The 26,969-nt window shown below is 42.6% G+C and overlaps 1 protein-coding gene across 5 annotated transcripts in view; it reads left to right on the top strand.

Moving 5' to 3' along the window:
- LOC143284477 (properdin-like) overlaps nt 1-26,969 on the top strand; it is a 191,757-nt gene that overhangs the window by 14,140 nt on the left and 150,648 nt on the right. For all 5 annotated transcript variants that reach the window (XM_076591150.1, XM_076591152.1, XM_076591149.1 and 2 more), the window contains exon 2: nt 2,835-3,359. In XM_076591150.1, the coding sequence (XP_076447265.1) occupies nt 3,293-3,359 (67 nt within the window). In that variant the 5' untranslated portion in view covers nt 2,835-3,292. The remainder of the gene's footprint in view (nt 1-2,834; nt 3,360-26,969) is intronic.

Consider the following 26,969-nt stretch of genomic DNA (forward strand, 5'->3'; position numbering starts at 1 on the left):
AGGTAAATAAAAGGTACATTGGAACAAACCCAGACACTTCCTTTTATTTACCTGTGTGCTAGCTGAATCGGTAGCGTAAGCATCACTGACTTGAAGTTGTGTACCTTGTGTAATGGAGAGAGTTACCACTCTTTACTATTTGTTAACAGCTGATTGGCTTCCGCTGGGCAAAAGGCTACGTTTGTTACTTCACACACCCTGTTTTCCTCCTCAGGCCAGTTCATTTGATTATAGCCCAGTCGAAAGCGGGTGTAAGTACTGACTTTTAAGTCTTTAAGAAGTAAATCGCACGACGTTGCTACGAAAGGCTTTCAGATCGAGAGTCATGCATTACGCACTGGTGAATCGCTTGACACAATAGAAACAGCGGTACCCGGTGCGCACAGCGTAGGCTATCTTAGTTATGTGAAAGTGGAAAGATGAGCGAAATAGGTACAGGCAGCAGGAGATTCAGCGCGATATCACTGTATTAGTATAGGTATATATAATGATAGTAGGCATTTATATTTCTGTCTGATTGCACGTTTGCACAGGTCCTTCATTCAAACAAGAACGTCGCTTCAGTGGTCGTCTTCATCGTACGCGTACGCATGTATCAGTGAGGTTCGCAAACGTGACTTTGCAAGTAAGAACAGAGTTGGCCGTGGATCCTTTCTGACTCAGTCTGTGGCAATTTCAACCTACGTGAAATGTCAAGTTTATTTTAGATTAACAGGAATGGTTAAGCGGTCTGAGTCGTTGTACGTCTATGGGGGCAGACAAATTGGTGTGAATGGCGTCCGACTTCCTTCATGTTCATCAGTCGCACTTGTTTTTACCCCTTAATTGCAAATTACCTCAGAAAAGCTCCTTTGAATATGTGTGTGTGTGTGTGTGTGTGTGTGTGTGTGTGTGCGAGCGTGCGCGCGCGCGCGTGTGTATGTGTGTGTGTATGCGCGTGCGTGTATGTAAGCCACCTTTCCCCAACATGCACATCTCATCTGTCAGTTTTGTTTTCCTCACTGACATGCGTTTGCACGGGGTGTGTGTGAGGGGAGAAAGAGAGAGAGAGAGAGAGAGAGAGAGAGAGAGAGAGAGGCAGCCAGGCAAGCAGGCAGACAGACAGACAGAAACAGAGAGATCTAAACGTCTGTTTTTGTGATTCCTGGTTTTAAGAAAAGAATTTCACTGTAGAGCATATATTTTTAAAATTTTATTATTATTATTATTAGTATATATATATATATATATATATATATATATATATATGGGTTTGTTTTCTCTCTCTCTTCTCTTCTTTTTAATATTTTTTATTAGAGAGAGAGAGAGGGGGGTGTTTTAGTGACTAAACATCATGTACCCCCACCACCACCTCTCTCCCCATCCCTTCCTCCTCTCTCTCTCTCTCTCTCTCTCACACACACACACACACACACACACACTCTCTCTCTCTCTCTCTCTCTCTCTCTCTCATCTCGCTTGCTGGTTCTCTGCCGCAGGCATGAAATCAAACATTTTTTTTCGCGCGGGCTTTTCAGCTGCGTGCTGCTGTTTACAATCTACTACCTTGGTGAGAGAGAAGTATCCCGCCTCCCCGCTCCTCATTGTTCTGTGCGTTTGATCGATTTTTGGGTCCGATGTATAAATGTACTGCATGAGACTTGACAAGCTGGAACATTGCGACTTGTGATAGTCTTTGTTCTCGAGTTTTCTAACTTTCCACTCTTCGATCAGCTGTCTGGTATCTGTCTGTCTCTTTTTTTTCGCTCTTGGCAATATCTCCACCCCGAACCCCCAGCCCCATGCTCACCCCCCCCCAGCCCCCCGCCTCCCCCCCCCCCCTCTCTCTCTCTCTTACTCATACGCGCGCGCTGCTGCTGTGTTGTGTTGCTGTTTACTCATATTACATCATCAGTACTTATTTGATAGGTGCATGAGAAAATAGTGGATTGATCATAATTGTATAGACTGGCACTGCGATGTCATTGGCCAATATTCCTTGCTCATCAGAGGACTTCTTTAAGAACAGTGGTTGAAAATATTTCCAAAAAAAACACACACTACAGTACACAACTGAATTAGATTGAAAGGGGAGCGCGTGTTTTTAGAATGAAAAAAAATCAACAATTTATTCTGATCTGCTTTGAAAACCTATCATTTGGCCTATTTCTTCCAACTTGGCTGTTGAGAACGACGAGATATAAAAAAAATATTTTGTATTACTGTGATGTTTTATGAAGTCGTGTCAAATAGCATTCATATTGTTTGCGTGTTTTCAGGTAAAAAGTCAATTCGGTCATCAGCGCTGAAAGATAAACTGATTTGGAATTGCGAAACAAATCCCAGTACTCCGGTATTCGATCAATCAAAAACACTTTATTAATCCACATGGAAATTAAATTGTGTATTGGAAACCTTTTGGTTCTTCATTGGAGTCATATCGTTGAGCGCTGAAGTATATCTTCATGTGTCCGTTTACACGTTGTTTTTTCATTGCAAGCCGAATGATAGTTATGCGCCAATAGATATTGGTAATACTTTAAAGCTCTTCTGTAACCTGGTTTGTAAGCGTGGATGGAAGTGTTAGTAGATTGGTAATAGCACACACACACACACACACATATATATATATGTGTGTGTGTATGTGCACTGGTTATTCATATATTATATTTTTCTGCTGAAATTATTGTTATATTAAATGTGCTGCTTTGAAGAATATCATTGTCATTTGAGCGATTTATGTAACATTTTGTTCTTTTGGTCTTGATTTTCAATGTAATGCTGAAAGGAATTAACATTTATGATTCTTCTTTATTTTATGGTCTGCTGACCGGATCAACTACTTCTGTTTGCAGGAGTATCCTGGCCAATGATTACTTCCGCTTGGTCCTGCTTGTGATCAACCAGTAGGTGTACGAAACGCCAACACTGTTAAGACATTGTTGGATACCGCCGATCAACAGCAGTGTTGGAATTGAACAGCACCTTTGTAAGTCAATACATAAAAAGCAAAGACAGCAGCCGAGACATGTACAATCAGTAAAAAAGAAAAGCGTCCACACACAAAAGCAAACAGTTGCCACGACACACGAAAAAGAAGAAACGACAGGGAACGAAACAGCGAAACAGCAACCAGTCCCCGACATCGCGTCGTCAGAAACCTTCACCAAGCAACCAGCCACCCTCCTCTCTCCCCCCCTTCCCAAAGTGGGTAGTTCAGCTTCCGCAAGGTGTGGGTTGTTTCTGCAAAGAGACCTCGCAGACAAAGAAGCCGGAACAGCAAGTAATTTGGTAACGTTGGCAATCTGCGACGATGGACCTGTCGGCTTTTACCGTGTTCTGCTGCGTATTGCTGGCCTGTCTCGTCAGCTTGACTGAAGGTAAGAGGATTGTGGTGTCATGTGCTGTGCTGTGCTGTACGCTGTGTGTGTGTGTGTGTGTTTGTTTCAGAAAGTATTTGTAAGAGAGAGAGATTGAGTGCGTACCTGCGTGCGTGCGTGCTTTTTGTGAAGAGGTGGGGGCTGACTGCAGTTGAAATCCAAGTTGCACGGAAACTTCCCCTTCGACGCTTGTAAAGAGTGAGCGAGGACGTGGATATTATGAGTCTGAGGAGACTGAGGTGTTTACTTTTTGTGTTTCAATGTTCTCGAACCCTGCACGCGACCCCTCCAACTGTCTCCTATGTGTGGCGCGTGTACATGTCTGTCTGTCTGTCCACCATCTGACTTTGTTTTTGTTATACATTCGCAATCGGAACACTTTTTTTGTTCATTAATGGGATTTGAAATTGGGTCGAATGTCAGTGATGTGTGTGTCTTTGTGCATGTGCGCACATTTCGACACAGAAGAGGGAGGGAGGGACAGAGAGAGAGAGAGGGGGAGAGAGAGAGCTTCGTGAACGCGGAGTATAGGACAAGACCTCAAGAAAGAAAACGAAAGGTGGAAAAGCAACAGGAGAAGAAATAAAACGAGGCATTTCGGTAACGCGCCTTGCCAGCAAATAACATAGCCAGTTAACTTGACATTGAGAAAAGCTCGCAGAGACTTAAGAGAAAAGAAAGAGGGAGGCAAACCTGCGCGCGTACACAGACACAGACACAGACACACACACACACACACACACACACACACACACGCGCACGCACGCACACACGCACGGACGCACGCACGCACATACGCACACAAGCGCACGCATACGCAAGCACACATACACACGTATGTACGCGGCGCTGATGCGCGCGTGCACAACACACTCACACAAACGCACAACAAAACAAAGACACACACACACACACACACACATCACACACGCAGAACAAAACACAGACTCATTTACACACACACACACACACACACACACACTCGCGCGCCCGCGCGGTCGTTAATTATATTTTGATCACATGTCCTTCCGCCATTGGCGGTAAAGGTCAAACGTCTCCGTGGAGAGAGGAAATGAGAGAAGTCTGTTTGTCCGCTCTTCGCGGTGTGAATCACGCTGCGGTGATGAACATACAGAAGTCATATGTGCGTCTTTTCTGTATGGTCATGAACCTTCTTCTTTTCATCTTCAAAATGGTGTGTGCGTGTGTGTGTGTGTGTGTGTTTAGTGTGGTCACAAATCGGTCTATCTGAGAAAGAATTTTTATGAATGTGTGCATTTTTTCCCTCCTGGTCGAAGATGAATCTGTCAGATAAATATATTTTTTGCGTACATCCTCATTTCCTGTGAAAAAGACACCAAGGAAATAAGGAAAGGTATTAAAGTATGGTGAACAGAACGTGAAGCATCCAGGTGTTCATGATTGTATTTTAAAAGAATGAAGACTTCCTGAAGTTGGAAGAAAGCTGGGGGTCAGTAAAGTCAGTCGAAATAAAATGTAAACTGGTCACACTCATACAGAAGTTTGTCTTCAGTGATGCGTGCAGGTCTCATGAACATCAGTATATATCAGCACATGGCGAATCGTGTGCAATCCAGCGCCATTGGAGGGGGGGGGGGGGTAGCAAGAACATCACGAATTATAGGTTTCTTTTTTGGTTTTGGTTTCTCTATAAAGAAAGGGAATACCCAAACCTGCCATCCAAGACAAACTTTTGTATGATTCTCTTTCAAGGTGGAAATCAATGAATGGATAATGAGCTTCATAAACTTGAAATAATGGTGTGAACACTCCCACTCCCCACCTCCACCCCCGCCCTCTCGAATTAATCAAACAGATCAAATTTCGATTTTGTTATGTTTGCGACATCAGCCACAGTATTGAGATTTCGACTTTCCAAATACACCCGTTCCGGGGACTTAAAGCCTCACCCAACCGCCTTGCACACTTGATTGAACTTCCGCGTGCTTTAGCTCGCAGTTACTGGTCTCCACGATGGGCCATACTATGTTCCCTTTTATCTTATTTTATTATTTTATTTATTTATTATTATTTTAATAAAATTTTTTCTCGAGGTCTGACTAAGCGCGTTGGGTTACTCTGCTGGTCAGGCATCTGCTGGGCAGATGTGGTGTAGCGGATATGGATTTGTCCGAACGCAGTGACGCCTCCTTGAGCTACTGATACTGATACTGTTCCCTCGTTTCCTCGTCAGGTCGGTTGTGTGTATTGTGGTGAGGGCAGTGCAGGGCCAGGACCGTGACTGAAAACACTAAAGTAGGTGCACTACAGGAGCCAGTCGCATTGCTCGGACGGAAGAGCCTAGTATGATCGTAACCCGCTACTAACTGTATGTCGTATGGAACTGGCCAATGGTGTAGTTCGGTCAACGTAGGCATTTAGTCACGTGTAACTGTCAAAAAGTTAGAACCAAGCGATGCAACTGGCTCCAGGATATCAAATAACAGTTTACACTCATCCCCTCCCCCTCCACACACACACACAAAGGTGATTTTTTGTGGAGTGGGAGGGAGGTGGGGGGAGGGGAAGCGCGAGTGGAGGGTATTGGGATACAGAGAGGCTTTGATCGTTCAAACGCGGCTCTTTTGCAAACATGTGTACTTCAGGCACTTGAGAAGGTGGCTTTAACAAATGACAAAGGCTCTCACAAGTCATTCGGCACCAGCCTTTTGACGACGCCTTTGGCCATATTGTGGTGCTTGCTGTTGTTTGCTTTTTTAAAGCCACGTAGGGCTTTTCACATACCGCTAAGTTGAGTCGCTTTAAATTTTGTGTCATGGTTGAAACCACAAAATTGGTTGCTCGTGTTCATCAAGTTCCAGGGAGTGGAGGTGGGGTTGGGTAGAGAATGGATATTGAACAAGCTCAGCTTACGAAATTTGAGCATGTTCAAAAAGTATTTGTGGACTAAGCCCCCGCCCCCACCCCCACCGCAAGTGTGCTTCGAGAACGTGCAAGGCAATTTTCACGTGTCATTGGGCAACAGTCATGTGACTGTTACTGGCCTTGTCCTGATGCTTGCGTTTTCTCTTTTTTGTTGTTGTTTACTTTCTTTCTCTCTCCCCTTCTTTGTTTGTGGAAGCCACCTGCGTCCTTGCGCACACACTCACGTGGGTTGAAAGTTGAGTCACGTCCATCCCATAATTTTGTTATCTCGTCCTCAGTTTTCCCCACAGTTGTGCTCCCGAGCACGTACAATCCGGCTTCTGTTTTCCTTTGGGCACACGGGGCTTTCACGAGTCGTCAGGCTTCAGCATTCAGAGAACGGCATTGGTCCGACGTTTGTGCTTTTCTTCCCCGTCTTTTCTTTTCTGTTGTTTCTTTCTCTTTTTTTTCTCTCCCTTTTCTTTCCTCCCGTCCCCTTTGGAACCACTTAAGGCCATGTACACACATGTGGCCGGAGGTGATTGAAATCCGAATCGGCGAAACTATTAAAACATACATTTGTTTTCCCCTTCTCTCCAGTATTTATTTTAGTGTAAAAAAAAAAAATGCCCCGGTCGGGAGAGGGCGAGGGAAATAGGGATGGGGGAGACAGGGTAAGGGTTATCGTAGTTTTGGTTTTCCTAACGATGATGTACAGGTAGATGATGAATATAGCAATTAGCATGTGTATACATGTATGTATGCATTTATAAGTCAAGATTTTATTTCATGATGGTGAATTGAATAAGCAACAATTGCTTTTTTTTTTTTCCTTTTTATTTTTAAAATTTTTTTTACATCAAGCCATCAATGAAGAAAATAGAGAACAAAAATACGGGAGAGAGAGAGAGAGAGAGAGAGAGAGAGAGAGGGGGGGGGGCGGGGGGGGGGGGGGGGTTAAACACAGCTCGGGAAGAATGACAAATGAGTGCCGGACTGCTCTCACCTTCAATGCAATAATCATTAAAGCACCTGAAGCTCCCGGAAACAAGGAGGAGGATGGCCTGTGAACGGTTCCAGACAGGTGATTTTTCCCCCCGTAGGTTGAAAGTCGTGAAACAGTTAACTTTCAAAAAAGTCTCATTACTTTTTTCTTTGTTCTCTCTCAAGATCTGTGGTATTTAAGTCATGCCATTGCTCTTGCCCTGCGTCACTCCTGTTTTTTGTGCACCCGATCCCCCACCACCCCTGCTCCCCCACTCCGTTAAAAAAGATATATAAACCCTGGACTTTGCATATACATATGAAATGTGAGATTGAAATGATAAAAATGGGCGCTGTATTCATCACGCAAATGAGATTGAAACCGCACAGTGATTTATGATGCAAAGGTAACTATGACTGAGGACAGCAGATGCAATGGATAAAACTGCGATACACCCCAGACACACTGCTCTGCATCAGAAACAGACAGGAGTGTTCCTGATCATTACAAGGGCCATTAAAACAAACATACAAGAGCGAAAAAGAACAAAGTTATACAAAAACACCACCCAACAACACTTGAGTTCACTAACAACTGGGTTTACTTCTTCTTAAGGCTTCTGCAGACGTTTGATTCTGCAAAGATACAGAAAGTTGATCACAGTTCATCAATCTGATAAATTTATAACTGGTCTATGAAGCTTTTTCCCTTCTGAAATGAACATTTAGGATCAAGAAACAGAAAATAGTATGCTATGCTTCACATACTTGTCACACGTGAACCACTGCTATACTTCGATTTCCACCTTTAAAGAATCGATCATTTGCAAGATGTGATCAGCTAAACATATGAGTCGCATGCACATTGACACTGCAAGAAAACTAAATAGTTTGAAAAAGATTCAGCTTGGCGACTGTTGAAAATATATTGCTTCCGGAAGGAAAAAATATCCAGAACAAGAAGTTACCAACGACACCCTTTTCAGCGCTCTGTCACGATAATTATCGATACCTAAGAGTGAATGTGCGTGTATCAAAATCACTTTGTTTAAATCAGCCTGTTCTAGAAAACCCGGGTACAATCGGAATTTGATTTAGACTTGTGACTATGAAACCGAAACGTTTGGCTGTTGGGCACCTTCTATTTTTAGGCAGTTGCACATTACTCTAGACAGAGTTGATATACGCCCATCATTCGTTAATATAATTCATAAACTCAAAAGCCAGTACATTTTGTTAAAGTTGCACTGCCTCAAACTGACATTTTTTCTGTAAAGATAATGGTTTAAACAGCAAAATTTCTCTCAGGAACCTTGTGCCGCCCCCACCCCTCCCCGACTTGGTTCTTTCCCTCTTTCCTACCTTTTCTCGTCAGACACCACGGATAAATTCACTTTGATGTTTACTTGACACTCTCAGAACATTTCCCGTAGTTCTGTGATTAAGACTGAGCGTAATCTATTACTGAAAGACGGACCGAAGTTGTCTTATAAGAATGACACTACGGGGGCGTTTAATACAAAGCTTTTAGTTTCAGCATGTATCATTTACGGTCGAATCTCTCTGGTTGTCAGCTTACTGTCTCATCGGCGTACACACAGAACCACACAAACAACACATTTTTGATGTTATGTCGCTCTCAGAGCTGTTTACAGTTCCAGATTAGCAGAACGACAATGCACACAACATTAAAGTAAGGCGCAAATTCCAACAAAAACGCCGAGTCACAGATAAAGTCCCCATGAGGGTATAAATGACAGCTCCCATGAGAAATTTTGGTATGTCCGATTTTCGTGAAGACGCCCATTTAGCCATTCCCTCTTTTAATATGCCCCTCGCCACCATTTTCATTGTTTCTGGAATCGTCTTCATCGCAAAGTTGCAACTCATATCTTTCTCATTATTATTATTGTTATTATTGTTGAGCCATCAGTATTCTCTACATCTTTCTGAACATTCCTTCTGAGAACAACACCAAAGGCGATGGGTGTCTTGATCAGATTTCCATTATGCTTTAAGACAAGGAAGAAATTTGCAGTTTCTCTTCAGCCATTTACGAAATAAGAATACAATGTAAATTAGGCCTGTCATTGTCCGCCTTAACCCATTCAACCCTTGGGGAGCTTACAGCCCCAGGAGGCTTCCATTCCAGACTGACGCGGAAAAACGCAGAAAGTATGTTGTTTTTCCTCCATATTACGTGTGGACACATCCTAAAACACTGCGAAAGTTTGTTCCCTTTCTGTACTGTTTATGTACACGAAGGAACGTGAAAACTGTTTTATTGAGACGGATTTTGACGTCAGAGCAGTGCTCGGGCGCGTGGCTCAATGAGTTAAGAAACAAAGATGACATTTTTTAAATGTTAGTCTATCACACAAATGTTTAGACGCGCCTGCTGCAGACAAACTTATAGACGCTTGACGGGTGGGTACTGAGTCAAACTGCCCACGGCGTAACAGCGGGAAGACAGCGAACATCCCGGATTCAAGACCCAGGCGCTGACACTTTTAGTGGGTTGTCAAAGCCCCTGTGGGGGAGGGGGGGGGGTCTTGGTGTCACTTAAACCCCGCGGCCAGTGGAACTTTATCTGGATACTTACACAACACTGGGGCATGGGGGAACGATATGCGATCCTACTTGTAGAAATAGCCGCCGGTCTTTTGGGAAATCGCTGAGCTTAATGTGTGCTGTATTTTTGTCCCAGAATGGTCTAAATGATTTCGGATCTTCTCGATTAGCTGGCTCGGACGATTTGCCTATATGCTTCATACAAGATTCAGAAAATAATACAATAATGAAATCTTAGATAATGCGTGTTGTTATTATTGCAGTCCAAAGGATGTCTGATCGAATCACATTGTCCTATCAAAAAGTAATCTTGACTTATCGAAAATTGACAGACCTGTCGACACGTTACTCCTCAGTAAATGCTAAATCGCAACTAAATCTTGAATATTATCTGACGTTACCCTGCGCATAAACTCATGCGTAGACGAGAACCCCCCAGGCATAAACAATGATAATAAATTAAAATAGAAAATTAAGAAAATGAAATAAGCTACTGCGCGATATTTAGGAATGCTTTATCCTAAACCTAACTCTCAATACTTCTCTAACTTGTTTCATCAGCACATTCCTATCCAGAACCCTGCAACAGCCTCTCCCAAAAACATCCGGGATCAGCGTCACTCAGTTCTCAAACGTAATTCGTATTACAGATATAGGCTACACATCACACGAATGTTTCATTGACTCAAAACTCACACAGGACTTGAACCATTTTATTCACCTTTGCCAGTCAAAAGAAATCAACTGCTCAGACGGCATTTGTTTTCCTTCTGAGCAAAGGATATCTCTCTCTCTCTCTCTCTCTCTCTATATATATATATATATATGAAGCCAACTTTAACACGGATGCTAATGTTTCATTCTCCCCAAGCCATATCACAAATGTTCAGTGTTTCCTTTTCTGTTGAAATAAAAACCGAATCTGGTGTGAACAGACTGTAAACAAAAACCAAAACTGGTGTGAACAGACTGTAAATAAAAACCAAAACTGGTGTGAACAGACTGTCAATAAAAACCAAAACTGGTGTGAACAGACTGTAAACAAAAACCAAATCTGGTGTGCACAGACTGTAAATAAAAACCAAAACTGGTGTGCACAGACTCAGACTGTAAATAAAAACCAAAACTGGTGTGCACAGACTGTAAATAAAAACCAAAACTGGTGTGCACAGACTCAGACTGTAAATAAAAACCAAAACTGGTGTGCACAGACTCAGACTGTAAATAAAAACCAAAACTGGTGTGAACAGACTCAGACTGTAAATAAAAACCAAAACTGGTGTGCACAGACTCAGACTGTAAATAAAAACCAAAACTGGTGTGAACAGACTGTAAATAAAAAACAAAATAAAACCAAAACTGGCGTGAACAGACTGTAAATAAAAAACCTAAACTGGTGTGAACAGACTGTAAATAAAAACCAAAACTGGCGTGAACAGACTGTAAATAAAAAACCTAAACTGGTGTGAACAGACTGTAAAAAAAACCAAAACTGGTGTGAACAGACTGTAAATAAAAACCAAAACTGGTGTGAACAGACTGTAAATAAAAACCAAAACTGGTGTGAACAGACTGTAAATAAAAACCTAAACTGGTGTGAACAGACTGTAAATAAAAACCAAAACTGGTGTGAACAGACTGTAAATAAAAACCAAAACTGGTGTGAACAGACTGTAAAAAAAACCAAAACTGGTGTGAACAGACTGTAAATAAAAACCGAAACTGGTGTGAACAGACTGTAAATAAAAACCAAAACTGGTGTGAACAGACTGTAAATAAAAACCAAAACTGGTGTGAACAGACTGTAAATATTTTCTTCCCGTTCAAGCCAGGGCTCCAAGAAGACTGACCCAATTCCACAAGTCGGCAACTCCATAAATTGTCAGTATTTTTCTAATCGTTGAAGCAAGGAAGTGAAACCCGTAGCATGCACGCGGCTGACCCACCAGCTGATTGAAAATGGTTCTAATGGAGCCCGCACCGACTGAGCAAAATGGATGCTGCTATTATGTTGTCACTCGAATCGCACTTGGAGGGAAAATATCTACCCTGTCTCGCCACTGATCGATTTTTCATGAGAAGTGGGTTGTGCCCTGTCTCCTCCCCTCTTGTTCAAGAGAGCTCCCTCCTGTCCCATTCTCATCCTTCTAACATATAACAGAAACGTGGAAAAAATGGAGTCATAATGCCTGACACCCCCCACACCCCCACCCCCGCCCCCGGGCCCTTCCCCTCTCTCTCTGTCTGTCCCCTCTCTCTCACCTCCTTTTCTTGTCCCTCCTTCTCTCCCTCTCCCGTATGGATTTTGTTCCAAACGGATATTCTTCCACAAAAACGTGTTTTGTCTTGTGGCGACGCGGTTTCCTCAGGGAGAATAGCATGAATTTCAAATGGAGAAATCTGTATTCAGTTGAGACAGGAAGGTTTTAAGCGATACATAACAACCCAACACAGAACAGAACAAAAAGCAAGCAGGGAATCCTTACCGATATCTGTTGATTTGTATATACACATGTATTTTTTTTATATACCTATTCACTTTTCTACCTGCCTGCCTACCTACCAATCAATCATTCAATCAATCAGTCAGTCAGTCTATCTATCGATCTGTCATTCTGTCTGTCTGTCTGGACGACACGACTCAGTACAGAAGCCTTGCTCAACCATGTGTTCGTTTGGCAGTTTATGAGTGAATTGGGAGTGAATTCTCGTAATGTTTCATTGTTGAATTTCACACATAGATAACAATTGTTTACCGCGTTGACACATAGAATACATATGCACGGCATACGGTAAAATCATCAGCATCATTGCTTCTGCTAGGATAAATCATTCGCGCTTAAGGGGACATACGCATTCGGCGCTTTTTGAACTACCGTCCTGTGTATAAGCGCTATTGGAAGAAGGAAATTAGCGCTTAATAAAGGCTGTGGCCACATTATAGTGCCTAACTTGGTCCCCCATGAATTGCATATTTTTTCTGGTCACTGTAGTTGAAAGACTTGCCCAGCTGCTGCCCCCAGCTATGAGTGACGCCACAGTCGACGCCACATTTTCAGTGTCTGCATGCTTATTTTTGGACCACTCATACTCTGTCTATGGAATTTAAAAGTTTACAACACAGACGGGACTTCGTTTATTGTCTTGACTGGAAGACTGGCATCCAGACCCTTAATTCGTAATGTTAGGGGGTGAGAATAGAAACAAAGAACACCGATCCATGAAATAATTCGATCGTGCGGCTTTCGAACTTTGTCATGATGTGGGCGGTATACTTGAGTATCGGTTCTTAACACTGGTTTGTCATCATCTCCTGCTTTTTAAAATTCTTTCCACCGCATTGGTTTATCATCATCTCCGGCTTTAAAATTTGTTTTCCACTACACTGGTTTGTCATCACCTCCTGCTTTTAGAATTCTTCCTTTTTTTTTCTTTGTTGCAAAGCTAGTGTCAGTTAGACCTGGAAATATTCTGACGTCAAAACTAGGCCTTTTTTCAGGTTGAAGACTTCAAGCATTGGATTAACTTAACAAACAGGGTTTTGTGTTGAAAATGAATACATTCCCGCAACATGCCTGGCTCTATGATGTTTTCCCAGTTATGTTTGTCTGACTTGATTATTTGGCGGTTTTTGTCCTTCTTTCCTTTCTGAAGCGAGCCTGCGGAGCTCGTCAAATTAGATTGAGAAACGCTGATTCAGAACTCTGAGGCCGCCGTTTGCAGTGCAGTTCCTGGAGAATGTTTGGTTTTTGCTAGGAATATTTGGAAAGCATTGAGCAGCTTCTTATAATGTTCAAAGGCTTGCTGCGAGGATGTTGATTGACGTGTGTAGATACAAAAAGCGTAGGGGAGAGGCAGGCGAGGAGAGAGAGGGGTTGTGTGATAGGGGGATACGGGTTTTTTTAATTAACGTTCAGTCAGGCATATAACGTGAGGAACTCGCTTGTTGACATCCAGCCAGTCTTCGATTTAGAAAATGAAACGAAAACAAATCTCTCTCTCTCTCTCTCTCTCTCTCTCTCTCTCTCTCTCCCCACTGCCCTATCCCCGTCTTTCCCTCCACTCAGTGTCTCGCTCTATATCACACACACACACACACACACACACACACACACACACACACACACACACACACACACACACAGAGAGGCAGACAGACAAAGAGGGATATTCAGATTCAGATGATATATTCATTTAAGGCCATGACCCCATATGAATAGAAAGCGATAATAGGTTTAACATGTGTTACTATGTCTATTTAAAAACATCAACCATAGCCAGATTCTACAACAGTTAGGATACGAGTGTTTCTCTCAGTTGAAGTACTCTATATTAATACGAAGCTAGACTGGACATAGTTTCTTCAACAGTCGATGACATCAATAAACATAATCTAGATAGACATGGATATGTATAATATTTCTTTGGAACAAATTTAACTCGAAGGCCTGTTAGGGCAGGACCTTTCAAAACAAAATGAATTTTGTTCTCTCTGGATTCCTTGCATAGAAGGCATAATGATTCCCCCCAAACTTTTAAAACCCAAGTGAACAGACTCGCGATACATAGCAGCTTTCCTAATGAGTCCCCACAACTTTGAGCCGTAGTGTACCATGGGTTGTATCTGAGAGTAATAATTAAAAAAAAAAAAAAAAAAATCCAAACAAATTCCAGCGAGCTCTTATTCAACAAGAACAATTTCTTACAACAGACAACAACGCATTCTTTTCTCTGCAAGATAGATCTCAAACGAGTAGAGAGAAAAAAAAGGATTCCAAGGTATTTATAAACATTGACGCCAGGCAAAATAATACCATCATATTCCCAATTTCCCCTTGCTGCCAAGTAACCCCCTTTTCTGAAGAGAGAGAGAGAGGGAGGGAAAGGGTGGGGAGGTGGGGGGCGGGGAGGGGGGGGGTCGATGAAGGGGCGGGGAGAGACAAACAGACTTAAGTAGACAAACCGGGGGACCAAGGTTGATGGCTGTGATCCCCATCAGTGACAAAGTTCTCAGACGCTAATAAAGCAGAGCGGATACGGGGAATGGCGGCTCTTATAAATAATTCAGCGCGCGTTCCACACACCGCCTCTGCCGGGGAGCTGTCAAGGAGCCCACCTAACAATGATCCTACGTGCCGACCACAGCATGGCTGTGCCTGTCGAAACGCAGCGGTGGCATCCCGTGGCAATGTTCTCTGGATCACCATACATGAAGTGTTATGATGATAGTTATGATGCTGCTGCTGATGGTTTGTGTTGCTTTGGTGGTGGTGTAAGGTGGTGTAAGTGTCGCGCGCGCGAAGCGAAAGATTTGAGTGTTTTGGTGACAATTTGAATAAATGAATTTCAGCATAGAATTGTCTCACGTTCACACGCATGCACACACACACACACACACACACACACACACACACACACACACACACAGAGTTAATGTCGAATGGACTTTCTTCAAATGTAATGGCGATGTAACTAAGACATTTGATATGGGATGAAGATGTTCCTTTTCTTGGGAACCGAACCTACATCATACTGTAGATACTGCAGTACAGAGGACACTGACTATTGCGGGACAAAACATAGGTTACTTCCAAGGATCTGGCAAAGACAGGAAACTATCTGAACAGTCTGCGTCCCGAACTGCAAAAGATAGGATTCTTTTCTCTCGTGCTTCTTTCCACGGGTTTGCGTCGCGTGTGATGTTGACCTCTGTCTGATATGGGTGGTAGGCACGATCCTTCACAACATATGATTGGTTGCATTTCCGTCAGCACGTGCTGGATACAAAGGCTGTGATTCGTCGATTTCTGAAGCAGTCTGCTGGGTTCTTTTCTCCTTCCCACGATATCCAGCCATGCAGACACACTTATTGGCAGGAATGGGATTCTATGCAGGATGGAATTATCCAAGCATGAAATGGATTGCCATCACGTTATGTGTGGTTCTCCACACGGAACCGTTTTTCTGAGGTTTGAAAAACAGGGAACGATGTATGGACTATTGATGAGAAAAGCAGCGCGTTCAGACCAATCTGAATTTGATTGTTCCTTATTATTTCATGACGGTTGATGAGGGGTCCAGTGCTTCTAGACCAATCTGATTACGCCGATTCCGTGATATGACTGTAACATTAGTTAATGGAAGAAAGATCTGGATTTCTTTTCATTCCAAAAAAGACTTGAGCTGGCAGGCTGATACTAATATTAGTTTTATTTACTTGAGTCCGTCGTTTTGGTCATTTCCCCTTTCGTTACTTTGTTCATGATTTGCATCTTCTTTGCTTTAGAACAGGTCATCTGAACGGAAGTATTCTCTCCTACTGAATTCATCCTAATATGAACCAGAACCACGAAAAGGAATTTTGTTTTATGGCCCGTCACACATACTGGTGATGTGGACATTTTGTTAGAGTATTCATGTTTACATTTGAATGTTATCATTTAGAAGAGGCGGGGGAGGGGAGTGAATGGTGAATTGGGGGACACCGTGTAGATGGAAATTAATATTTAGTACAATCACAGAAAATTTCTTAATGGGTTTCGTAAAATAGAAGTTAATCTAACAGGGTCAGAACCAGAGTTGCATCCAGCCACTGACCAATTATATGATTGTTTGGATAGTATGTTATAAGAGATGCATTTCTGCTTGATTCAGTGATAAATACAATCGTGGCATTTCATTATTTATTTATTTTTTTTAATTCATAGGTTTTCGTGTGCCTGGTAAAGCTTGTTGAATAACAAAAAGACAACCTCATATTCCCCATCTTTGCAAAACCGCAATAATCCCCCTGTTTCTTTCTTCCTGACCCTTAGCTTCACACTGGTTTTCACTCTTTCCCCCATGACCCTCCTCCATCTCCCATGTGTTTCCGTTTCCTGTTCCCGGCGACGTCATCATCAGTCCGCAGCGTCTTCCGAAGAACAAATGTTTCTTTATTCGTCACGTGAGTCCATCACTAGAAACCACCAAACTGAAGACGTGATCTCTAAATTTGTGGGACTTCTCATTCCCGAATGAGACCGTTTTACCGGCTCTGCCCTCTCCTGAAAGAAGCCTGGATGTTTAGTCTGGGAAAGTAAAGAAAAGTTCCAGAGAGGATCAGGATCCGTCGTTAAAGATCCTCTGTTCTTGGCTGATAAGAGGATGAGTGGTGGACTCTAGTCTTCTTGGACGTGGTTGTGGTATGAAGTGGAGTGATAGGGGATAGTAGAGGAACGGATATTCCAGGCTTTGCCTACTGTCAGCAGAAACACGGTGTTGTGAAGATGGAGAAAACAGTATGTATGGTTTGGAGGCATCTGTCGATTGTCTTCGAGGTTAATGCCGTTGGCGTTATGGCTTCTTTTTTTTCAGTTTTAAATAGTATCATCCCCTCTTTTAACAAATTCTTCGATTGTAGTTTTTCGCGTTTTTGCTTTACTGTGTCAATATTTTTATATTTCTCCCTTTATAGAATGGTAATTTGTTTTATCCACCCCCTTCCTACACTTCCTGATTTTTTTTTCAAACTTTGTATCGGTATATTATGTGCCTGGTTCTGTACTGTCATTCCTCCTGGCCCCCCACATTGCACCGTTTTTAGTGCCCCCCCCCTCCCCCCCAGTCCCCCCAACGCCCCCTGTTTTTCGTGTTTCCTATCTTTCGTTTCCTTTCCGTGTTTTTTCGTCATAAAAACCCAGCGTCTTTCCACCGACAACCTTCTCTTCGTCCGTCTCTCAATGCCATCACCAGAAACCGCGAAACTGAAGACGAGGTCTCTGGATTTGTTTGAGCTCTCTCCCAAGGCAAGAACCGCTTTGACGGCTCTATCCGCTCCTAAAAGGGGTCCGAAAGTAAAGTCTGGGGAGGAGAAAGAGAGTGTTAGGATCAGGAGCTGTCGCTGGAGATCTCTGTGCCTGACTGATAAGGGGTGATGAGTGTGGTCTGCAGTCTGCTCTGGCTTGGGGTTGTGTGATGAAGCGGAATCATGGATGGATTGCAGAGGGACGGCTATTTCAGGCGTTGCATACCGTCAGAGAGACGATATTGTGATGGTAGAAAGAAAAACCTAGTGTGCATGGTTTGGTAATATAGTTTGTCGATTGTTCTTGAAATGATTTGAATTGGAGTGTTGTTTTTTTTCAGTAAAAAAACAATAACCAATTGTCTCTCGTGAAAAGTAACGTTAGCACTTTTCTGCTTTTTTCATCTTATAATTCTTCGTCTTCATTTTCGTTTTTTAGTATCCCACATGGTTATCTTTCAGTTCAGGCAATTTTATCAGTTCCTTATAATGAAATTATAATTATATCTCTTCTTGCGCCCGATCCTTTTATATTTACATTGTCATTTTTCACGATGGCCAGATAGTTTACTTGTTAACCGTTTCTATAAACGTCCATTATTCCTGTAAATTTCTGTTGAACGTGGAATACGGTTTTCCCTGTGTCACGTGTTTGCTGCAAGGCATTGACCAGTACGCACCAGGGGTATTCGTTGGGCTTATTTACATTTTGTAGGAATGTAGATATGCACAGAGAAGGTTTGTGTTTCAGGAGACAGTCTTGTATTCGACTTGAAAAATGTTTTCTGATGGAAAGCTTACGGAATAATGAATGGATAGTGGTTGAAGACAGTACTTGAAAGCATCACACTAATAAAACTGTCGTGGTCGACTTCTCATAATATGCAAATTTATGGGCATAAATATAAAGATAGAGGTAATAGTGGTATCATCATCATCATCATCATCAGTAGTAGTAGTAGTAGTATAGTGTTAGTAGTAGTAGTAGTAGTAGTAGTAGTATAGTAGTAGTAGTAGTATGGTAGTAGTAGTAGTAGTAGTATTGGCAGCAGCAGTAGCAGCGGCGATGGTGGCGAGAGCTGCAGTAACAACAACAATGCGTTTTGTGAACAAAGTATATTTTCCTGATGTACTTGGACAGAATCAGCATTCAGGCATCATCACTGGGAAGAGATTGCTTCTGACGCCCCTTTAAGACAGGATCTGAAATCGAATATAACAGGAAGTTGTCCTCTTCCTACTGTTTTTAAGATGTTTAAGTGTTGAGTAGCAGTTTTTCACCTTCCATATGTATGTTGGATCGTATTTCTTCCTTTCGCCCAGTAAAGAAATGAAATAAAAAAACAACAAAAAACATTCATAGCTCGAATAAGATGAAAGTATCGCAGAATAAGAGTTTCTCAGCTTAATCTATGAAAATGATTAATGTGAGACCCACTTAATCTTGAGAAAAGTAGAACGGAGAAGCAGTGCTTGTCTTAATCGTGTGCTTTTAGAATCATGTTACCAACCCGATTCAGACTTTGTGTATTATTGTTTCTGTTGTTTTTACTGTGAATATTGAATATTTTCTCTCTTTTTTGTCTCACAGTGCAGATTGTAACAGTGTTTAATCCACTGTTTGAACCAGACCTCCGTGAACATGTACGTTTCTTTCACTCACTCACACACACACACACACACACACACACACACACACACACACACACACACACACTCTCTCTATGTCTGTCTGTCTGTCTCTCTCTCTTTCTCACACACAAACGGACGCACACGCGCACGCACACACACACACACACACACACACACACACACACACACACACACACACACACACACACACACACACACACACACACACACACACACACACACACACACACTATCCCACTCACTCTTACCCGCCTCTTTCTGAGAGAGAGAGAGAGAGAGAGAGGGGGGGATGAGGATGAGGAGGGGGGCAGGAGCAGAAGGGGAGAGGGAGGCAGAGGAGGCAGAGACAGATTTACGATGTCGGCAAGTGACAGTCATCTTGTGACAGGCCAGAGATGCGCAGCAGGAGCAGTGATAAATAATTCAGTACGCACCCCCAGGCATTTATAAGCAAGCAGGATAATTAAAGCGAAGAAGCTTGGTATGCAGAACAGCGGACATTGTGATGAGTTCTGAAAACTTGGCGCTGGCTGACATTGCCATGATTCTTAGATACTGCCAGTACGGCATCTTGGCACTGCACTGTTTTCCAGAATTTGATGAATCATGACGTACTTAAAAACAACAACAACACAATAATGAGCAAATAGATATACAGGCACAGACAAACAGACACACGCACAATCACGCTAATGCGCCTGCATACAGACAGCGTAGATGTATGTGCAAATTGCGACACAACACGACACAAGAAGAAAACAATGAAGCCACTACTTCAAAACGTTTTTATAAAAAATATTGCAGAACACAGAGAGCTGTTTGAAATACTTTGTAGAAAATATAGATAGTTTGGACATGAAAAAGGAATTAAAGAAGTAAGGAAGAAAGAAAGGAAGTGCCAAATGAAATAAAACTATTGGTGAAAGACTGAACAAAATTGGGGGTTAGATAGAAAAGTTTGAGCCATTGTCTTGTGTTTCACTCAGAACTGCACGAGTCCTTTTCGTACACGATGACACGGCTGCTGGCATGATCATCATTTCAGCGTTATGACTGACCAGATTGCATTTCCCAGACACCCCTACTGGTCGAGAAAGATTCATACTCTCACGCCTTATGAAGTTATACTTGTTTTCTCCCTCCCTCACCTGCACGTAGCGACAAGTGGGGAATGCCATTATTTGCAGTGGGTTTCGATCGAGGACAGAGAATATCCGAGAAAGGAGTGAAGACTAAGTTTGGTTTGTATTAGATTTCTGGGTACCAACTGCCTGGCTGAAAAGGCGGAAATTGCATCAGGACATTTTGCTCAGACGCGATGGTCGTCCATGTAAACACGGTTTTCGTTATTGGTGACTATGCACCGGGTTCGCCCCCACAATCAGATCAGATGAGTGTTTTCCCCTGTCTCATTTTTCACAGAGGGGCGTTTGGTGTAAGTTCATCTTTCAGGGAGTGGCTGACCATGATTTCGGCTAGCTCTGTGTGTGCTGTGGTAGGGTCATCCCGTCTGTAGCTATCGGTCTGTCTGAATATTCTTCTAAACTAATGTTCGTATCTGTGTCGGCCCGTGCCTCTCGTTCCTGTTCACCCTGCCTTTACCCCCAATTGTGTTTCTATTTACCCCCACTCCCCATGCATATTTTTGGGGCGTGCAGGGGAAGGAGGCATGTTATGGTTTGGGGAAGGGGGGATGTCCTTCTTGTAAACTGTTGTCTTTCGAGGAAAGTTCTCTACAATTGTTTGCTCAAACTGTTATGTATTGGAAGCCTGTGCTTTCTCTTCCCCCACACACCTTGAACTATGATAATGGCATGTTGATGTAAACGCTTTCTAGTCCCAAATTTATGATTACAAACTTTTCTCATCAAACCTTTCTTTTCATCGAACATCCAGCACAACAATTCATCCCACCATACATTATTAGAATTCCCCACACTGTATGTTCGCATATTTCCAATTACAGACTGAAAAATGAACTGGTGATTGTTTTGATGATTGCACCGATAGCCATGAAGAAAGTGCCTTTTGTCTCCATGGAAACATTTCCAACCATTTGGGATATATATGCGAATTTGTTCGCTGTTATGGCTTCGTACTTATTTACCAACCAGGGGGAAGTATGTTCGGAAGTTAACCCCCCTGACATTCACGCAATTTGTTCTTTGTTGCCTCTTGCTCAAACTTTCATCAACGAATCCCACGAGGCAACGAGTTTCTGACCCCATTTTTGTTTGGATTTAATTAGCGGAGGGAAAGAGTATGTGAAAAGCTAATCACACCGAGAGACGTGCTGTGAGACGTCTTTGTTGACTTTGCCAAAACTTCTCCGTCCAGGGAAAGTTATTGATCCGATGACCTGGCTGCTGGCCTCGTTTCTGTCCTTCACGGTGATTGGTTGGCGCTGCCAGTCCTGTTTTGTCTGGATCGGTGGAATTTTATTTTCCCAACATCCATCTGCCCTCCGGACCTCCGGTGAAGATGTTTTTTATTGCCTGGTGAAGCCACGCCTCATTCTTCCAGAACTCGTCTCGCAGCCCCGCATGGCCCGGTGGAATCAAAGAGTGTGTGTAGAACGAGTCCCAGTCCAAGAGAAAAAAATCTGGGCATACAATAGCATTTTTTTCTTGAGATTCCCTAATGATGATTAGTTGCCTTAGGATTGAATTACAGCAGTGGAACTCCACACCAGATAAAAAAAAAAAGTCTTTAAACCAACGCAGGGATGTTAAAAAGCGATTGTGTGTCATTGTTTACAAAATCGATTCGAAATAATTTTCCACCATTTGCATAGAAAGGGAATTGATGATGATACACAGTACGTAAAGTGGTTGATAGTCGTGAGCGCTCAGTACTTTGTAGGCTATAATTTAACAAACCGTGCTATCATTCAGTTCAAAGTTTTAGAAAGCAAATAAATCAGATGTAACATTTAGTTCACGGAGTTTGTAAATGTCCTTGAGATTTTTGTTGGCTCATGGCCTGTGTGAAGTCTGTTTCTGTTAGCATTCTGTCCTGATGAAAACGAAGCATTATGTTTGTAGACAGAAAAAACACCGAACGTTTCAATGATACTACTACTCGTAGTATTTACCTAGCGTTTTCTAACCTCTCAAAGCGCTCACAGTAACGTCAGTCAGACAGAAAGCTCTCTCTCTCTCTCTCTCTCTCTCTCTCTCACACACACACACACACACACACACACACACACACACACACACACACACACACACGTATGGATACAATCAATGTGGATCTACAGAATGTAGATATGGAATGTCTTTAGATTTTTTAAATGACAGGTTACGAGTAGTATGCTATATTGAAATTGACATTTCATTAAAAGGGAAAAAAAAGCAAAAGAAAAAAAAAAAAAAGCTTCTTTGATACTGAACGTAAAATTTTACAAACCAAATGCTTATGAATTTGCAGAGACAGAGGACAGTGTCCTCGTTATATTTTATTTGTATTTTGATACATATTTTTCAAGTTCCAAATGTTCTGCGTTTCAGGGAACATAATTATTCAGTAGATAATTACTACTGTAGCCTGGTTTAATGGCTGCAGGGCTTGTATTCATGAACATTTTAACTTTGTGTTTGTGTATCGCTGTGTGTCTATCCCTCTCCATCTCTGTCTCTGTCTCTTATATTCTCATGAACTTTGTACTCTTGCACAGTGCACTCCCAGTGACTCCTGTAAATCATCGTGACCTCGCTCGGTCTTTGCGGGGAAGAAGGGAAGTGCAGAAAGACGCTGGGAGGCTTTAGTCAAAGGCCCAGTTAGTGAAGGGCCATCGACCACACCCTGACACACAGCAGCCGACCTTTTCCCGAACCCAGCCTTTGCCAATACTTCACAGTCGACGGACGTGTGATGCTAATGTCGGAAGCAGAAATGCGTATCTTTTGACGTTCATTGAAGGCTGCGTTACAATCTTACCTATGATGGCATCACAAGGGATAGTATCACTGGACAGAGTACAGCAGTGACAATGAAAAGACAGACACTCGACTTATAGTAGTCTCGAAGACATCGATGTCAGTCAGAACGATGTCAGAAGCATTGCAGGTGTGTTAACATCGTGAACAGCATCTGCCACTTCGCAGGCGTATTTGATTAGATGAATTTCAGAGTCTTTTGTGGACGTTTTGTTTCGGTCATCTGTATTTTCTGATCGGCGTCTGGAGACCATAATAACGTTTACCCAGTGAAATCGTAGGTTCTTTTATTTGTTTATGGATATTATGCTTTTGTCTGTGTTTCTTATGGAATGATGATTTCAAGCATGTTTCTTTTGGAATGATTTCAAGCAATCAGAAAATCGGTATATTTGATTTAGCTGTTTGTTTCCAAAACTCTGTGCAAACGTCCATGTAGGGAGTTAATTGTAACCAAAAAAGGGGTGTTTTGACACAACTGTTTGTTGCGTTTTGTTAGTACCATGCGTTACTGCAGTATTTCCTTACACCAGCACTGCCTTGACTTGACTGCAGGGAAGTAGTAAACAGACAGCCGTGAGAAGAGAAGGGATTATTTTAGCTGGTCACTTTAGTCCATTCTTGTGTCAGTGGGGGGGACACGCCCACACACACACAGTGAATGAATACGCTGGTGGGTGGATAGGTGAGTGAGTAAAACAAAAAGTAAATGGCATCGAGAGAAGAAAAAAGGGAAATGGCTAACAACTCATTAAAAGCGAAGATATTCTTGCCTGGAATCTGGTATAATAAGAGAGAGAGAGAGAGAGAGAGAATGAATGAATGAATCTTTATTTTCCAACGGTGAAGATATTAGCACTTTGGCCGACTTTCACATCTGCCGTTGTTCTAAGAGACACACAAACATGTACGCATATAAATGTAGTTATACTGAGTACTTAATACATGTATAATGTACGAGTATAACACCGCGTCAGACTGAGAGACACAACATCGCTCACATCTGTACGGAACGGAAGCGAGTAACACACACAAGCACACACGCGCACACACACTAACACACACACACACACACACACACACACACACACACACACAAAGAGGGAGAGAGAGAGGCTCGCCACATACCAGTAGCTTGCTCCTCCTTCCAACATTCCTCTTCTCCACCCCCTTCCCATTTATGATTCATGACACCAAAACATGATGTTAGTGACACACGACAACTCGCAAGTTATATTTCACATTTACATTTCACACCAGGGATGTGATAGCTACTGCATTCAAGTTATAAAGTTCTGTAGTTTCTTGCCTGACTGGTTATTATTATTATTCTTTTTTTCCGAATTTACCAGTCCCCTCATAAAACACGTAACGCACGAACAGGCGTTAACCAATGCTTTTGCGGTTTATGGTTAGACGGGCATCGATAAAATACCATCGTAGTTTTAAGAGTTGGGGCGGGGAGAGTAGGGGGGGGGGGGGGGGGGGGGGTAAATGGGGGGAGGGAGGGTGTAGGGAGAGATGAAAACAGTTTTGTTCCAGAAATGAATGAACGTTTGTTCCTGCTTGATCTTGAACACACACACACACACACACACACACACACACACACACACACACACACACACACACAGATGCAATACAATGCAGTGCAACATTTTCTGTACGTTGCATGGCATTGTGTTGTGATGGAGTAACTATGTTGCGTTGCTTTGCCTTGCGTTGCGGTGCGATGTGTCACAAGTTCTAGGGCGGTGTGCTGTACTCGGCTGTAAAGTTTAGCCTGCTCAATACCCAGGGAAAAAAAAATCTTGCAGACGTATCTTTCACGGACCGATCGATTACTCTGCCTGTTGCATCTCTTCCCCAGAATTATCTTCCCTTAACGAGAATGAAACACCAGTTCCGTCACTCTAGACCTCAAGGAAAAAAAAGAGGCGGACGGTGAGAGGGAAGGAGGGGAGAGAGAGAGAAAAAACAAAACAAAAACAAAACAATTGCTTTATTCAGAAGGCCAAAGCCCCTTTCTGAAGGGATTTACATCGGGAAAGGATAAAGATAAAATGACATGACACAAACATCTATAATACGAATAAACCAAAATTAGTGAGAACAAATATTCAACAGCAATCACGAGGTAGCGGTGCGTAATCTCTTCAAAGGCTTCATATATGTGTATATCTATCTACCTATCTATCTGTCTGTATATCTATCTGTCTATCTATCTGTGGCTAACTTATACAGAGTACACTCGTGTCTTGATGACATGAGCAAATTTAACCTAAAATTAGACGAAGCTCTATGATATTTGGTTTAATTAGGGTAACATAACCAAAAAAAAAAAAAAATGTATTTCATCTTTCTTACCCAGACTGCATAAACGGCATGAAGACAACGTTAATTAAAGATACCTACAATGAATAATTTGTTGTCTGAAGCACATAAAACCTGTGATATCATCAAAACCCTGATTATTCCATGCAAATGCAAAACCATAAGAAGTTAGACACTGACGAACATTCGTTACCCGCGTCTTCTTGCTATTAGTATCTAAACAATATAACATCTTGTAAGCTTTGAATGGAATGGAAATACATTTTCATCCATTCTATTCAGTGTGAGCCAATATTTGATACATAGGATATCTCATCAGTTGACCATAAACACGGTCATTTGGAGCTCGGTTGTCTATATCCCGAAAACGTTTCATTGCAAATTAATGCACTTTTCTATTACTATTTTCCAGTTCCCAATGCAATATTGGCCGAACTTGAGAATCAAATGATCTATGAAATGCATGCACTAAACGTGTACTTTTTTCATGCAGCTAAACTGCTGAAACTTCCAGAGTTTGGTCCCATACATCAACATTGGCAAGAGCTGACAATCAATTTTTGTAGAAGACACTAACTGGTACATCTCTTAGCCTGAAAGTTGTCTTTGCTCCGCACCGTATTGTCCACCAAGGGGCGAGGTGTAGTTTGTTCGCCCCTAGTGTAGTGCAGGGATGCACTCAGGAGATGTCCCCATACACCAAGGTCTTGGTCGAGTCGTGCTTGTTAGCATTCTCACCACGGCACGTACACAGTCATCTTCCGTCTCGTTGCTGTTCGCCTCCTCCACACCAAAGTGGACTATGTTGTCACGCCTTGATAGAATGTCCTGTTTCTCCAACTGTTCCTGTATCCGTTCTACCTGGTCCTCCCAGACTGTCAGTCCTTATCTTCACGCGCTCAATCTCCTTCCCCTCCTTCTGCAAGTCTTCCTTCTTCATGTCGATCTGGTCCGTCAGTGACTTGCTGTTGGCTGACACGAATCGCATTTCCTGGGATATCTCAGACATCTTGGTCGACAGTGAAGCCCCGACCTCTCTGATTAAGTCGTCTTTGCACTGTTCGGCAATATCCATTAACCCCAAGACGGAATGAGTAGTGTTCACAAGGCGTGGACGTTCATTCGCTGGTCACACAGAGGAGTGGAGGGGAAATGTGGACAAAGCCCACTATTCACCAGGCCTTGCAATCAATTCAGTGTCGCCACACATGAGATAATCACTGGGTGATGTGTTTAAGTAGTTCACAATAGTAGCTGCTTGCTTGCTCAGACTGACACTGTCTGTGTTATCTACATAAAAACACGTCAAAGTTTGCATTGCCACCATCGCACAGAGGCTGCAGACACCTACTGCAGCCAGCCAACATGGAACACAAGTACTGTTTGGGGCATTATGATTCGAACAACGCATATCACTACCAGAGCCACCATGAGTAAACTATCACATGCGTCGCA

The sequence above is a fragment of the Babylonia areolata genome, chromosome 8 (genome assembly GCF_041734735.1).
Source record: "Babylonia areolata isolate BAREFJ2019XMU chromosome 8, ASM4173473v1, whole genome shotgun sequence".
Classification (NCBI taxonomy): Eukaryota; Metazoa; Mollusca; class Gastropoda; order Neogastropoda; family Buccinidae; genus Babylonia; species Babylonia areolata.